The 15,673-nt window shown below is 39.8% G+C and overlaps 1 protein-coding gene across 1 annotated transcript in view; it reads right to left on the bottom strand.

Annotated features, from left to right (window-relative positions):
- Window positions 1-9,967: 9,967 nt before the first annotated feature.
- Window positions 9,968-15,673, bottom strand: part of TGS1 (trimethylguanosine synthase 1) — a 219,883-nt gene continuing 214,177 nt past the window's right edge. The window contains exon 13 of the mRNA XM_053715049.1: window positions 9,968-10,407. Coding sequence (XP_053571024.1) covers window positions 10,297-10,407 — 111 coding nt within the window. The 3' untranslated portion in view covers window positions 9,968-10,296. The remainder of the gene's footprint in view (window positions 10,408-15,673) is intronic.

Below are 15,673 nucleotides of genomic sequence, written 5' to 3'. Positions count from 1 at the left end.
GCATCCTGTAAATCTATTGTGGACATATAATGCCCTTGCTGAACAAAAGGCAAGATAGTCCTTACAGTTACCATCTTGAACGTTGGTATCCTTACATAACGATTCAATATTTTTCGATCCAGAACTGGTCTGAAGGAATTCTCCTTCTTTGGTACAATGAAGAGATTTGAATAAAACCCCATCCCCTGTTCCGGAACTGGAACTGGCATAATTACTCCAGCCAACTCTAGATCTGAAACACAATTCAGAAATGCTTGAGCTTTCACTGGATTTACTGGGACACGGGAAAGAAAAAAATCTCTTTGCAGGAGGTCTCATCTTGAAACCAATTCTGTACCCTTCTGAAACAATGTTCTGAATCCAAAGATTGTGAACAGAATTGATCCAAATTTCTTTGAAAAAACGTAACCTGCCCCCTACCAGCTGAGCTGGAATGAGGGCCGCACCTTCATGTGGACTTAGAAGCAGGCTTTGCCTTTCTAGCAGGCTTGGATTTATTCCAGACCGGAGATGGTTTCCAAACTGAAACTGCTCCTGAGGATGAAGGATTAGGCTTTTGTTCTTTGTTGAAACGAAAGGAACGAAAACGATTATTAGCCCTGTTTTTACCCTTAGATTTTTTATCCTGTGGTAAAAAAGTTCCTTTCCCACCAGTAACAGTTGAGATAATAGAATCCAACTGAGAACCAAATAATTTGTTACCCTGGAAAGAAATGGAAAGTAGAGTTGATTTAGAAGCCATATCAGCATTCCAAGTCTTAAGCCATAAAGCTCTTCTAGCTAAAATAGCTAGAGACATAAACCTGACATCAACTCTGATAATATCAAAAATGGCATCACAGATAAAATTATTAGCATGCTGAAGAAGAATAATAATATCATGAGAATCATGATCTGTTACTTGTTGCGCTAAAGTTTCCAACCAAAAAGTTGAAGCTGCAGCAACATCAGCCAATGATATAGCAGGTCTAAGAAGATTACCTGAACACAGATAAGCTTTTCTTAGAAAGGATTCAATTTTCCTATCTAAAGGATCCTTAAACGAAGTACCATCTGACGTAGGAATAGTAGTACGTTTAGCAAGGGTAGAAATAGCCCCATCAACTTTAGGTATTTTGTCCCAAAATTCTAATCTGTCAGACGGCACAGGATATAATTGCTTAAAACGTTTAGAAGGAGTAAATGAATTACCCAATGTATCCCATTCTTTGGAAATTACTGCAGAAATAGCATTAGGAACAGGAAAAACTTCTGGAATAACCACAGGAGATTTAAATACCTTATCTAAACGTTTAGAATTAGTATCAAGAGGACCAGAATCCTCAATTTCTAAAGCAATTAGTACTTCTTTAAGTAAAGAACGAATAAATTCCATTTTAAATAAATATGAAGATTTATCAGCATCAATCTCTGAGACAGAATCCTCTGAACCAGAAGAGTCATCAGAATCAGAATGATGATGTTCATTTAAAAATTCATCTGTAGGGAGAGAAGATTTAAAAGACTTTTTACATTTACTAGAAGGAGAAATAACAGACATAGCCTTCTTTATGGATTCAGAAACAAAATCTCTTATGTTATCAGGAACATTCTGCACCTTAGATGTTGAGGGAACTGCAACAGGCAATGATACTTTACTAAAGGAAATATTATCTGCATTAACAAGTTTGTCATGACAATTAATACAAACAACAGCCGGAGGAATGGCTACCAAAAGTTTACAGCAGATACACTTAGCTTTGGTAGATCCAGCACTAGACAGCGATTTTCCTGTAGTATCTTCTGACTCAGATGCAACGTGAGACATCTTGCAATATGTAAGAGAAAAAACAACATATAAAGCAAAATTGATCAAATTCCTTAAATGACAGTTTCAGGAATGGGAAAGAATGCCAAAGAACAAACTTCTAGCAACCAGAAGCAATAAAAAATGAGACTTAAATAATGTGGAGACAAAAGCGACGCCCATATTTTTTAGCGCCAAATAAGACGCCCACATTATTTGGCGCCTAAATGCTTTTGGCGCCAAAAATGACGCCACATCCGGAACGCCGACGCATTTGGCGCCTAAATGCTTTTGGCGCAAAATAACGTCAAAAAATGACGCAACTTCCGGCGACACGTATGACGCCGGAAACGGAAAATAATTTTTTGCGCCAAAAACGTCCGCGCCAAGAATGACGCAATAAAATGAAGCATTTTCAGCCCCCGCGAGCCTAACAGCCCACAGGGAAAAAAGAGTCAAATTTTTGAAGGTAAGAAAAAAATAATTAATTCAAGTGCTTTATCCCAAATATGAAACTGACTGTCTGAAAAATAAGGAATGTTGAACATTCTGAGTCAAGGCAAATAAATGTTTGAATACATATATTTAGAACTTTATAAACAAAGTGCCCAACCATAGCTTAGAGTGTCACAGAAAATAAGATTTACTTACCCCAGGACACTCATCTACATGTTTGTAGAAAGCCAAACCAGTACTGAAACGAGAATCAGCAGAGGTAATGGTATATATAAGAGTATATCGTCGATCTGAAAAGGGAGGTAAGAGATGAATCTCTACGACCGATAACAGAGAACCTATGAAATAGACCCCGTAGAAGGAGATCACTGCATTCAAATAGGCAATACTCTCCTCACATCCCTCTGACATTCACTGCACGCTGAGAGGAAAACCGGGCTCCAACTTGCTGCGGAGCGCATATCAACGTAGAATCTAGCACAAACTTACTTCACCACCTCCATCGGAGGCAAAGTTTGTAAAACTGAATTGTGGGTGTGGTGAGGGGTGTATTTATAGGCATTTTGAGGTTTGGGAAACTTTGCCCCTCCTGGTAGGAATGTATATCCCATACATCACTAGCTCATGGACTCTTGCTAATTACATGAAAGAAATCTTGATTGTAGATCAGACACCAAAACTTCACCTCCTCCTTGCACCGCAGGCAAAGAGAATGACTGGGGATTATGGGTAAGGGAAGTGACATATATAGCAGCTTTGCTGTAGTGCTCTTTGCCTCCTCCTGCTGGCCAGGAGTGATATTCCCACTAGTAATTGATGATTCTGTGGACTCACCAATTTAAGGAAAGAAAACTGTCAAATGCATTCAGATAAGAGGCAGCCTTCAAGAGTTTAGAAATTAGCATATGAGCCTACCTAGGTTTAGCTTTCAACCAAGAGAACAAAGCAAATTTGATGATAAAAGTAAATTAGAAAGGTATTTAAAATTACATGCCCTATCTAAATCATGAAGGTTTAATTTGGACTTTACTATCCCTTTAAAGTGAAGGTCCATTTTGATGAATTAGTGTCCGGTTTTTAATAATGCCAAAATTGACATTTCACTGTTTTCTTCAAAAACTTACCTTTTAATCCTGGCAGCCGCTCCAGCACTTCCTCCACCCGTCGCAAGCCGTCTTCGCTAGTCCAAAATGACAAATCCGGCTTCCTCCAATCACAGCGTTGCATCAGGCCAAGATTCCCCAGGGGGGGGGGGGGGGGGAGCTGTGATTGGAGGAAGCCCGATTCGTCATTTCTGAAATCTGCAGAGGCTTCCGACGGCCGGGGAGATCGCTGGAGCGGTATTCAGGATTAAAAGGTAAGTTTTTGAAGAAAACAGTGAAATGTCAATTTTGATGAATTAAAGTGCCCTTGTTTTTAATAGGTTTATTAAAAACTGGGCACTAATTCACCAAAAACAGAATTTATGTTTACCTGATAAATTACTTTCTCCAACGGTGTGTCCGGTCCACGGCGTCATCCTTACTTGTGGGATATTCTCTTCCCCAACAGGAAATGGCAAAGAGCCCAGCAAAGCTGGTCACATGATCCCTCCTAGGCTCCGCCTTCCCCAGTCATTCGACCGACATAAAGGAGGAATATTTGCATAGGAGAAACCATATGATACCGTGGTGACTGTAGTTAAAGAAAATAAATTATCAGACCTGATTAAAAAACCAGGGCGGGCCGTGGACCGGACACACCGTTGGAGAAAGTAATTTATCAGGTAAACATAAATTCTGTTTTCTCCAACATAGGTGTGTCCGGTCCACGGCGTCATCCTTACTTGTGGGAACCAATACCAAAGCTTTAGGACACGGATGAAGGGAGGGAGCAAATCAGGTCACCTAGATGGAAGGCACCACGGCTTGCAAAACCTTTCTCCCAAAAATAGCCTCAGAAGAAGCAAAAGTATCAAACTTGTAAAATTTAGTAAAAGTGTGCAGTGAAGACCAAGTCGCTGCCTTACATATCTGATCAACAGAAGCCTCGTTCTTGAAGGCCCATGTGGAAGCCACAGCCCCAGTGGAATGAGCTGTGATTCTTTCAGGAGGCTGCCGTCCGGCAGTCTCATAAGCCAATCTGATGATGCTTTTAATCCAAAAAGAGAGAGAGGTAGAAGTTGCTTTTTGACCTCTCCTTTTACCAGAATAAACAACAAACAAGGAAGATGTTTGTCTAAAATCCTTTGTAGCATCTAAATAGAATTTTAGAGCACGAACAACATCCAAATTGTGCAACAAACGTTCCTTCTTTGAAACTGGATTCGGACACAAAGAAGGCACGACTATCTCCTGGTTAATGTTTTTGTTAGAAACAACTTTCGGAAGAAAACCAGGTTTAGTACGTAAAACCACCTTATCTGCATGGAACACCAGATAAGGAGGAGAACACTGCAGAGCAGATAATTCTGAAACTCTTCTAGCAGAAGAAATTGCAACCAAAAACAAAACTTTCCAAGATAATAACTTAATATCAACGGAATGTAAGGGTTCAAACGGAACCCCCTGAAGAACTGAAAGAACTAAATTGAGACTCCAAGGAGGAGTCAAAGGTTTGTAAACAGGCTTGATTCTAACCAGAGCCTGAACAAAGGCTTGAACATCTGGCACAGCTGCCAGCTTTTTGTGAAGTAACACAGACAAGGCAGAAATCTGTCCCTTCAAGGAACTAGCAGATAATCCTTTCTCCAAACCTTCTTGAAGAAAGGATAGAATCTTAGGAATTTTTACCTTGTCCCAAGGGAATCCTTTAGATTCACACCAACAGATATATTTTTTCCATATTTTGTGGTAAATTTTTCTAGTTACAGGCTTTCTGGCCTGAACAAGAGTATCAATGACAGAATCTGAGAACCCTCGCTTTGATAAGATCAAGCGTTCAATCTCCAAGCAGTCAGTTGGAGTGAGACCAGATTCGGATGTTCGAACGGACCTTGAACAAGAAGGTCTCGTCTCAAAGGTAGCTTCCATGGTGGAGCCGATGACATATTCACCAGGTCTGCATACCAAGTCCTGCGTGGCCACGCAGGAGCTATCCAGATCACCGAGGCCCTCTCCTGATTGATCCTGGCTACCAGCCTGGGGATGAGAGGAAACGGCGGGAAAACATAAGCTAGTTTGAAAGTCCAAGGTGCTACTAGTGCATCTACTAGAGTCGCCTTGGGATCCCTGGATCTGGACCCGTAGCAAGGAACCTTGAAGTTCTGACGAGAGGCCATCAGATCCATGTCTGGAATGCCCCACAATTGAGTAATTTGGGCAAAGATTTCCGGATGGAGTTCCCACTCCCCCGGATGAAATGTCTGACGACTCAGAAAGTCCGCTTCCCAATTTTCCACTCCTGGGATGTGGATTGCAGACAAGTGGCAGGAGTGAGTCTCCGCCCATTGAATGATTTTGGTCACTTCTTCCATCGCCAGGGAACTCCTTGTTCCCCCCTGATGGTTGATGTACGCAACAGTCGTCATGTTGTCTGATTGAAACCGTATGAACTTGGCCTTTGCTAGCTGAGGCCAAGCCTTGAGAGCATTGAGTATCGCTCTCAGTTCCAGAATATTTATCGGTAGAAGAGATTCTTCCCGAGACCAAAGACCCTGAGCTTTCAGGGATCCCCAGACCGCGCCCCAGCCCACCAGACTGGCGTCGGTCGTGACAATGACCCACTCTGGTCTGCGGAAGCTCATCCCCTGTGACAGGTTGTCCAGGGACAGCCACCAACGGAGTGAATCTCTGGTCCTCTGATTTACTTGTATCGTCGGAGACAAGTCTGTATAGTCCCCATTCCACTGACCGAGCATGCACAGTTGTAATGGTCTTAGATGAATGCGCGCAAAAGGAACTATGTCCATTGCCGCTACCATCAAACCTATTACTTCCATGCACTGCGCTATGGAAGGAAGAGGAACAGAATGAAGTATTTGACAAGAGTTTAGAAGTTTTGATTTTCTGGCCTCTGTCAGAAAAATCCTCATTTCTAAGGAGTCTATTATTGTTCCCAAGAAGGGAACCCTTGTTGACGGAGATAGAGAACTTTTTTCTACGTTCACTTTCCACCCGTGAGATCTGAGAAAGGCCAGGACAATGTCCGTGTGAGCCTTTGCTTGAGGAAGGGACGACGCTTGAATCAGAATGTCGTCCAAGTAAGGTACTACTGCAATGCCCCTTGGTCTTAGCACCGCTAGAAGGGACCCTAGTACCTTTGTGAAAATCCTTGGAGCAGTGGCTAATCCGAACGGAAGTGCCACAAACTGGTAATGCTTGTCCAGGAATGCGAACCTTAGGAACCGATGATGTTCCTTGTGGATAGGAATATGTAGATACGCATCCTTTAAATCCACCGTGGTCATGAATTGACCTTCCTGGATGGAAGGAAGAATTGTTCGAATGGTTTCCATTTTGAACGATGGAACCTTGAGAAACTTGTTTAGGATCTTGAGATCTAAGATTGGTCTGAATGTTCCCTCTTTTTTGGGAACTACGAACAGATTGGAGTAGAACCCCATCCCTTGTTCTCCTAATGGAACAGGATGAATCACTCCCATTTTTAACAGGTCTTCTACACAATGTAAGAATGCCTGTTTTTTTATGTGGTCTGAAGACAATTGAGACCTGTGGAACCTCCCCCTTGGGGGAAGCCCCTTGAATTCCAGAAGATAACCTTGGGAGACTATTTCTAGTGCCCAAGGATCCAGAACATCTCTTGCCCAAGCCTGAGCGAAGAGAGAGAGTCTGCCCCCCAAGAGCACGAATTCTGTCCATAATCTCCTCATAAGAAGAAGAATTATTATTGAGCGCCTTTTCTAGCTCATCGAACCAGAAACACGCGGCTGTAGTGACAGGAACAATGCATGAAATTGGTTGTAGAAGGTAACCTTGCTGAACAAACATCTTTTTAAGCAAACCTTCTAATTTTTTATCCATAGGATCTTTGAAAGCACAACTATCTTCTATGGGTATAGTGGTGCGTTTGTTTAGAGTAGAAACCGCCCCCTCGACCTTGGGGACTGTCTGCCATAAGTCCTTTCTGGGGTCGACCATAGGAAACAATTTTTTAAATATGGGGGGAGGGACGAAAGGTATACCGGGCCTTTCCCATTCTTTATTTACAATGTCCGCCACCCGCTTGGGTATAGGAAAAGCTTCGGGGGGCCCCGGGACCTCTAGGAACTTGTCCATTTTACATAGTTTCTCTGGAATGACCAAATTCTCACAATCATCCAGAGTGGATAACACCTCCTTAAGCAGAGCGCGGAGATGTTCCAATTTAAATTTAAATGTAATCACATCAGGTTCAGCTTGTTGAGAAATTTTCCCTGAATCTGAAATTTCTCCCTCAGACAAAACCTCCCTGGCCCCCTCAGACTGGTGTAGGGGCCCTTCAGAACCAATATCATCAGCGTCCTCATGCTCTTCAGTATTTTCTAAAACAGAGCAATCGCGCTTTCGCTGATAAGTGGGCATTTTGGCTAAAATGTTTTTGATAGAATTATCCATTACAGCCGTTAATTGTTGCATAGTAAGGAGTATTGGCGCGCTAGATGTACTAGGGGCCTCCTGTGTGGGCAGGACTGGTGTAGACGAAGGAGGGGATGATGCAGTACCATGCTTACTCCCCTCACTTGAGGAATCATCTTGGGCATCATTTTCTCTAAATTTTGTGTCACATAAATCACATCTATTTAAATGAGAAGGAACCTTGGCTTCCCCACATTCAGAACACAGTCTATCTGGTAGTTCAGACATGTTAAACAGGCAAAAACTTGATAACAAAGTACAAAAAACGTTTTAAAATAAACCGTTACTGTCACTTTAAATTTTAAACTGAACACACTTTATTACTGCAATTGCGAAAAAGTATGAAGGAATTGTTCAAAATTTCACCACAGTGTCTTAAAGCCTTAAAAGTATTGCACACCAAATTTGGAAGCTTTAACCCTTAAAATAACGGAACCGGAGCCGTTTTTATATTTAACCCCTTTACAGTCCCTGGTATCTGCTTTGCTGAGACCCAACCAAGCCCAAAGGGGAATACGATACCAAATGACGCCTTCAGAAAGTCTTTTCTATGTATCAGAGCTCCTCACACATGCATCTGCATGTCATGCTTCTCAAAAACAAGTGCGCAATACAGGCGCGAAAATGAGACTCTGCCTATGATTAGGGAAAGCCCCTAGAGAATAAGGTGTCCAATACAGTGCCTGCCGGTTATTTTACATAATTCCCAAGATTAAAATAATTCCTCAAGGCTATGGAGTATAAAATATGTTTATATATAAATCGATTTAGCCCAGAAAATGTCTACAGTCTTAAAAAGCCCTTGTGAAGCCCTTTTTTTCTTTCTGTAATAAAAATGGCTTACCGGATCCCATAGGGAAAATGACAGCTTCCAGCATTACATCGTCTTGTTAGAATGTGTCATACCTCAAGCAGCAAAAGTCTGCTCACTGTTCCCCCAACTGAAGTTAATTCCTCTCAACAGTCCTGTGTGGAAACAGCCATCGATTTTAGTAACGGTTGCTAAAATCATTTTCCTCTTACAAACAGAAATCTTCATCTCTTTTCTGTTTCAGAGTAAATAGTACATACCAGCACTATTTTAAAATAACAATCTCTTGATTGAATAATAAAAACTACAGTTAAACACTAAAAAACTCTAAGCCATCTCCGTGGAGATGTTGCCTGTACAACGGCAAAGAGAATGACTGGGGAAGGCGGAGCCTAGGAGGGATCATGTGACCAGCTTTGCTGGGCTCTTTGCCATTTCCTGTTGGGGAAGAGAATATCCCACAAGTAAGGATGACGCCGTGGACCGGACACACCTATGTTGGAGAAATGGACCTTCACTTTAAGTGTCAAATAGGATATAGGCCAAGATATAGAAATTTCTGATTAATTTAATCTCCCAAAAGTTTTATGCTGTCTTATGGGAGGGTTACCCCAAAGTAGATTCAAAACCTTTATGCAGACAACCCTTACAGATGTCACATAATGGCTGGATACTAGTAACTTGTTTCAAGAACAGTCAATCTTTTTTTTCTTCATCTGTACAAAAATATTTCAGGCTCAAGCAGAGCTACAGAACTAGCTACTTACCTCCAAATAACTAGAACGTAAAGACAAAGGAAGGAGTCCATAAACTTCTAATAGTTTTCACCTACTCCAAGTTCTGAATATATCATCACAAGAAAACGAGACAATTACCTTTCAACAATAACTAAATTGTCACAACTGATAGGTCTTTTAATGCAATAGGTACACAGGGAGAACTGTTTAGCATTGCTCTGTCTTGTAATTTTTATTGTGCTTGTTGTTGTAAATTCTTACCTCTGTTGCTATAGAAATTTCATAAATTTTCAGATTCATAGAATTAGTTCTGTGAAAAAAAGTTAATGAACAGCTTTTATTTAACACACAGCAGAGTCCATCATTGTGGTTTACGATACTTTTACATAGGTGAATTTTTAAGGTTCCTCACGTTGAAATAAACTCTTAATTAATAAACATTAATTAGTACAATAATTACCAAACCACATGATCACATTTTTATTAATGCAAATTTTTCTTTAACAAAAAGTGAACTTTTCAAAAACAAAAAACTATTTTGAAACATTATTCAACCGAGTAGACTATTAGTAACATGTGGCTTATTCCTACTGTTACTAAACCATTTAGAAAAACATGTGAAATCCTATATAAAATTTCATATAAAAAATTGCTGCTGCAGTCTTTACTTTACATACACATGTGTGTAAATGTATGTATTTTCTATGGTAACCCTTGGAAAGGTTGTTCTTTTAAAATGCCAGTGTGCATAATATAAACAATTTGATATTTAGTGACTGTTTTGTATGAACGGATTTAAAGCTATTTTAAAATAAACAAGTACATAAAAAAAAAGATCTTGCAGAGTTTATGAATAAACAAACAACATTAGTATAAAACCTTCTGCTCTCTCCATTGTACAAAGTCATAATGGCTGTAAAGTTTCTCCCTTTTTAAAGGGAGTAAATGTTGTTATACTTTTCGGATAAGGTCTCCAAAGTAAACTGTCATAGTTTTCAATTTATTGTTCAGGAAATTTTGTTCTATTTCCACCTTTCCACCTGGTCCAGCCAAAGAAGCCACCTAAAAAGAGCAATAAGGATAAAACAATATTACATGGTTATAAATGTCTTATTCTGAATGATAGACAGGCATGAATTATCTTCCCATTATGAACCGAGACCCACTGGAGGAAAACACATTTTTTTTAATATAACTAAATGACTCATCTGTGGCTTATCGCATCCCTACATTTGAGTTTTACAAAGGTGATTAATGTGGGGCCAAATTAGATTATTATTTATTTATTTACTCACTGGTGCCCAAAGCAAACTATAACAAATATAATTTATATATATAAAAAACAGTCAAATAATCAGTTCTTTGGTGAGGTATAAGCTATTGGTTTGGCTACACACAGACAAATTGTGGCCTCTCAATATGATGCAGTGATGTATCTGCCACACAACAAATATCCCTATCTTCTTTTTCAATCAGAAAATTCACTTTGTACCACTAAACATGTGCTAGAAGAGGAACATTTATGTTATACATTACAGTACTATAAGAAACCTCTCTAATTTAAACACACGCAGTATTTCATTTGCAAGAGGACTCCATTTTGGGTCTTGGGCGTGAGACTATAAAATGTAATTCAACCATATTCAAGACTACCTATAGCTCAATGCTTAAAGAGGACATTAAACATCTTGTAATTAAAATATTTCCAGTAAAATATAATTATGGTGAGTTTGAAAATGTCTTGACTGCATTAAAGGGACAGTAAACACTAACGGCTAGATTTAGAGTTTTGCGTTAGAAGGGGTGCGTTAGCTACGCGTGTATTTTTTCCTCCGCACCATTTAAATACCGCTGGTATTTAGAGTTCACAGAATGGCTGCGTTAGGCTCCAAAAAGGGAGCGTAGAGCATAATTTACCGCCACTGCAACTCTCAATACCAGCGGTGCTTACGGACGAGGCCAGCTTCAAAAACGTGCTCGTGCACGATTCCCCCATAGGAAACAATGGGGCAGTTTGAGCTGAAGAAAAACCTAACACCTGCAAAAAAGCAGCGTTCAGCTCCTAACGCAGCCCCATTGTTTCCTATGGGGAAACACTTCCTAAGTCTGCACCTAACACCCTAACATGAACCCCGATGGATGAGCCCATCGGATTGAACTTGAATCTGATTGGCTGATTCCATCAGCCAATCAGAATTTTCCTACCTTAATTCCGATTAGCTGATAGAATCCTATCAGCCAATCGGAATTCGAGGGACGCCATCTTGGATGACGTCCCTTAAAGGAACCATCATTCGTCGGGAAGTCGTCGGCCAGGATGAATGTTCCGCGTCGGCGGGATGAAGATGGATCCGGAAGAAAGAAGATTGAAGATGCCGCTTGAAAGAAGACTTCAGCCGGATGATGGATCTCTTCAGCCCGCGCTTGGATCAAGACTTCAGCCGGATGATGGACCTCTTCAGCCCGCGCTTGGATAAAGACTTCAGCCCGATGATGGACCTCTTCAGCCCGATGATGGACATCTGCAGCCCCCGCTTGGGCTTGGATGAAGACTTCGGAGCCTCCTCTGGATGGATCGGTGATACCCGGCGTGGTGAAGATAAGGTAGGAAGATCTTCAGGGGCTTAGTGTTAGGTTTATTTAAGGGGGGTTTGGGTTAGATTAGGGGTATGTGGTTGGTGGGTTGTAATGTTGGGGGGGTATTGTATGTTTTTTTTTACAGGCAAAAGAGCTGTTTTCTTTGGGGCATGCCCCGCAAAAGGCCCTTTTAAGGGCTGGTAAGGCAAAAGAGCTGTTTACTTTTTATTTTAGAATAGGGTAGGGCATTTTTTTATTTTGGGGGGCTTTGTTATTTTATTAGGGGGCTTAGAGTAGGTGTAATTAGCTTAAAATTGTTGTAATATTTTTATAATGTTTGTAAATAATTTTTTTATTTTTTGTAACTTAGTTCTTTTTTTATTTTTTGTATTTTAGTTAGTTTATTTAATTGTATTTATTTGTAGGTATTTAATTTAATTAATTTATTGATAGTGTAGTGTTAGGTTTAATTGTAACTTAGGTTAGGATTTATTTTACAGGTAATTGTGTAATTATTTTAACTAGGTAGCTATTAAATAGTTATTAACTATTTAATAGCTATTGTACCTAGTTAAAATAAATAAAGTTGCCTGTAAAATAAATATTAATCCTAAAATAGCTACAATATAATTATTCGTTATATTGTAGCTATATTAGGGTTTATTTTACAGGTAAGTATTTAGCTTTAAATAGGATTAATTTATTTAATAAGAGTTAATTTATTTCGTTAGATAAAAATTATATTTAACTTAGGGGGGTGTTAGTGTTGGGGTTAGACTTAGCTTTAGGAGTTAATCCATTTATTAGAGTAGCGGCGAGATCCGGTCGGCAGATTAGGGGTTAATAATTGTAGGTAGGTGTCGGCGATGTTAGGGAGGGCAGATTAGGGGTTAATACTATTTATTATAGGGTTTTTGAGTCGGGAGTGGGGCGGTTTAGGGGTTAATACATTTATTATAGTGGCGGCGAGGTCTGGTCGGAAGATTAGGGGTTAATAATTGTAGGTAAGGTAGCGGCGACGTTGGGGGGACAGATTAGGGGTTAATAAATATTATGTAGGTGTCGGCGGTGTTAGGGGCAGCAGATTAGTGGTACATAGGGATAACGTAGGTTGCGGCGGCGTGCCGTCGGCAGATTAGGGGTTAAAAATGTTTATTAGAGTGGCGGAGATGTGGGGGGGCCTCGGTTTAGGGGTAGATAGGTAGTTTATGGGTGTTAGTGAACTTTAGAGCACAGTAGTTAAGAGCTTTATGAACCGGCGTTAGCCCAGAAAGCTCTTAACTCCTGGCTTTTTGCTGCGGCTGGAGTTTTGTCGTTAGATTTCTAACGCTCACTTCAGCCAAGACTCTAAATACCGGCGTTAGAAAGATCCCATTGAAAAGATAGGATACGCAAATGGCGTAGGGGGATCTGCGGTATTGAAAAGTCGCGGCTGGAAAGTGAGCATTAGACCCTTACCTAGACGACTCTAAATAACAGCGGTACCCCAAAACCAGCGTTAGTAGCCCCTAACGCTGATTTTGACGGCTAACGCAAAACTCTAAATCTAGCCGTAAGATTTTAATGAAGAATTTGCATAGTAAAACAACTTAGCAATATAATTTATTTATTTGTCCTTTTTCTGTAATTTATTCTGAAAAGTGTATATTTCCCAGTTAAAAAAACTGAAAGGGCACAAGGCAGGTTTCACAATCATAACCTTGCCACATATATATTTCCCTTATTTGCGGTTTATCTTATCTCTAATCTCATCTCTTATCTTATCACCAAGTGCAAGTCTGAATTGACTTCACCAAGCAAGGAAACTGCTGAGTGAAGTTTAGCCATAGCCTATTACAGCAAACAAGGTGTTAATCTGTCCCAATAACATTCAGACTCTGTTGATATGTTATCTTTTAAGACTGCAGACATTATTGTAATTACACAGTGTTAACTGTCCCTTTAGGAATGTATTTGCTGTATTTTTTTTTAATTACAAGACTTCACATAAATAACTCCACGGGAGTGAGCAAAATGTTACCTATATGAAACATGAACTAGCACTATCTAGCTGTAAAAAATTGTCAAAATGCACTGAGATAACAGGCAGCCTTCAAGGGCTTAGAAATTGGTTTAAACCTACCTAGGTTTAGCTTTCAACAAAGAATACCAAGAGAACAAATGCAATTTGATAATAAAAGTAAATTGTAAAGTTATTTAAAATTGCATGTCCTATCTGAATTATGAAAGTTTAATTTTGACTGTCCCTTTAATGTGGCAGTTCCACAGTTAACTCACATAGTGAGTGTTAAAGCACACCATCATGTAAAGCCTTGTTTAAAGGGACAGTATACACTCATTTTCATATAACTGCATGTAATAGACACTACTATAAAGAATAAGATGCACAGATACTGATATAAAAATCCAGTATAAAATGGTTTAAAAACTTACTTAGAAGCTTTCAGTTTAACTCTGTTGAAAAGGAAGTTGGAAAGCCCACTGCAAGTGGGAAATAAGACACTCCCCCCTCCCCCTTCTTTTGCATATGAAAAGACCCTTTACACAAACAGAAGCAAGCTGGAGAAGGTAGCTGATGGTATTCAAATAAAACTTTGGGGCTTGGTTAGGAGCAATGATATTTAAAAATAAGCAAAATTATACATTTTTTTTAAAAACAAACTTTATGGGCTTTATAAATAGATCATCTACAAAACATTTATGCAAAGAAAAAATGAGTGTATAATGGCCCTTTAAAGGATCATGCATTAAAGTCAATACTATCGTGGGGCTTCTTTACCCCTCTTTTTTATTATTTTAGCACCACATGGACACTCATGCTGACTGATAGTAATGCTGCTTTGTGCACAATACATGGGGCAGTATGTGGGGCATTCATAGAAATCAATCTTAAAAGGAAAACATTTCAAGATTGTAGGTGGACAAGTTCTTAAGTATAGATTTAAAGGGACATTAAACCCAATTTCTCTTGTTAAGTGTATCCAGTCCACGGATCATCCATTACTTATGGGATATTCTCCTTCCCAACAGGAAGTTGCAAGAGGATCACCCACAGCAGAGCTGCTACATAGCTCCTCCCCTAACTGTCATATCCAGTCATTCTCTTGCAAGCCTCAACCAAGATGGAGGTTTTAAGAGGAGTGTGGTGTTTTATACTTAGTTTATTCTTCAATCAAAAGTTTGTTATTTTTAAATGGTGCCGGAGTGTACTGTTTATCTCAGGCAGTATTTAGAAGAAGAATCTGCCTGCGTTTTCTATGATCTTAGCAGAAGTAACTAAGATCAATGGCTGTTCTCACATATTCTGAGGAGTGAGGTAACTTCAGAGAGGGAATGGCGTGCAGGTTTTCCCGCAATAAGGTATGTGCAGTTAATATTTTTCTAGGGATGGAATTTGCTAGAAAATGCTGCTGATACCGAACTAATGTAAGTAAAGCCTTAAATGCAGTGAGAGCTACTGGTATCAGGCTTATTAATAGAGATGCATACTCTTATAAAAATGTAATATAAAACGTTTGCTGGCATGTTTAATCGTTTTTATATGTATTTGGTGATAAAACTTATTGGGGCCTAGTTTTTTCCACATGGCTGGCTTGAATTCTGCCTAGTAACAGCTTTCCACTGTTGTAATATGAGTGGGAGGGGTTTTTTTGTGCAGCAAAAATTACAGATACAGACATCCAGCTTCTTCCTGCATGATCCAGGATATCTCTGGAGGGCTCAAAAGGCTTCAAAGTCGTTTTTGAGGGAG

Source organism: Bombina bombina, chromosome 5 (assembly GCF_027579735.1).
Source record: "Bombina bombina isolate aBomBom1 chromosome 5, aBomBom1.pri, whole genome shotgun sequence".
NCBI classification, from domain to species: domain Eukaryota; kingdom Metazoa; phylum Chordata; class Amphibia; order Anura; family Bombinatoridae; genus Bombina; species Bombina bombina.
Note: the sequence above shows the minus strand (reverse complement) of the source record. Positions and strands in the feature narration are given on the sequence as shown.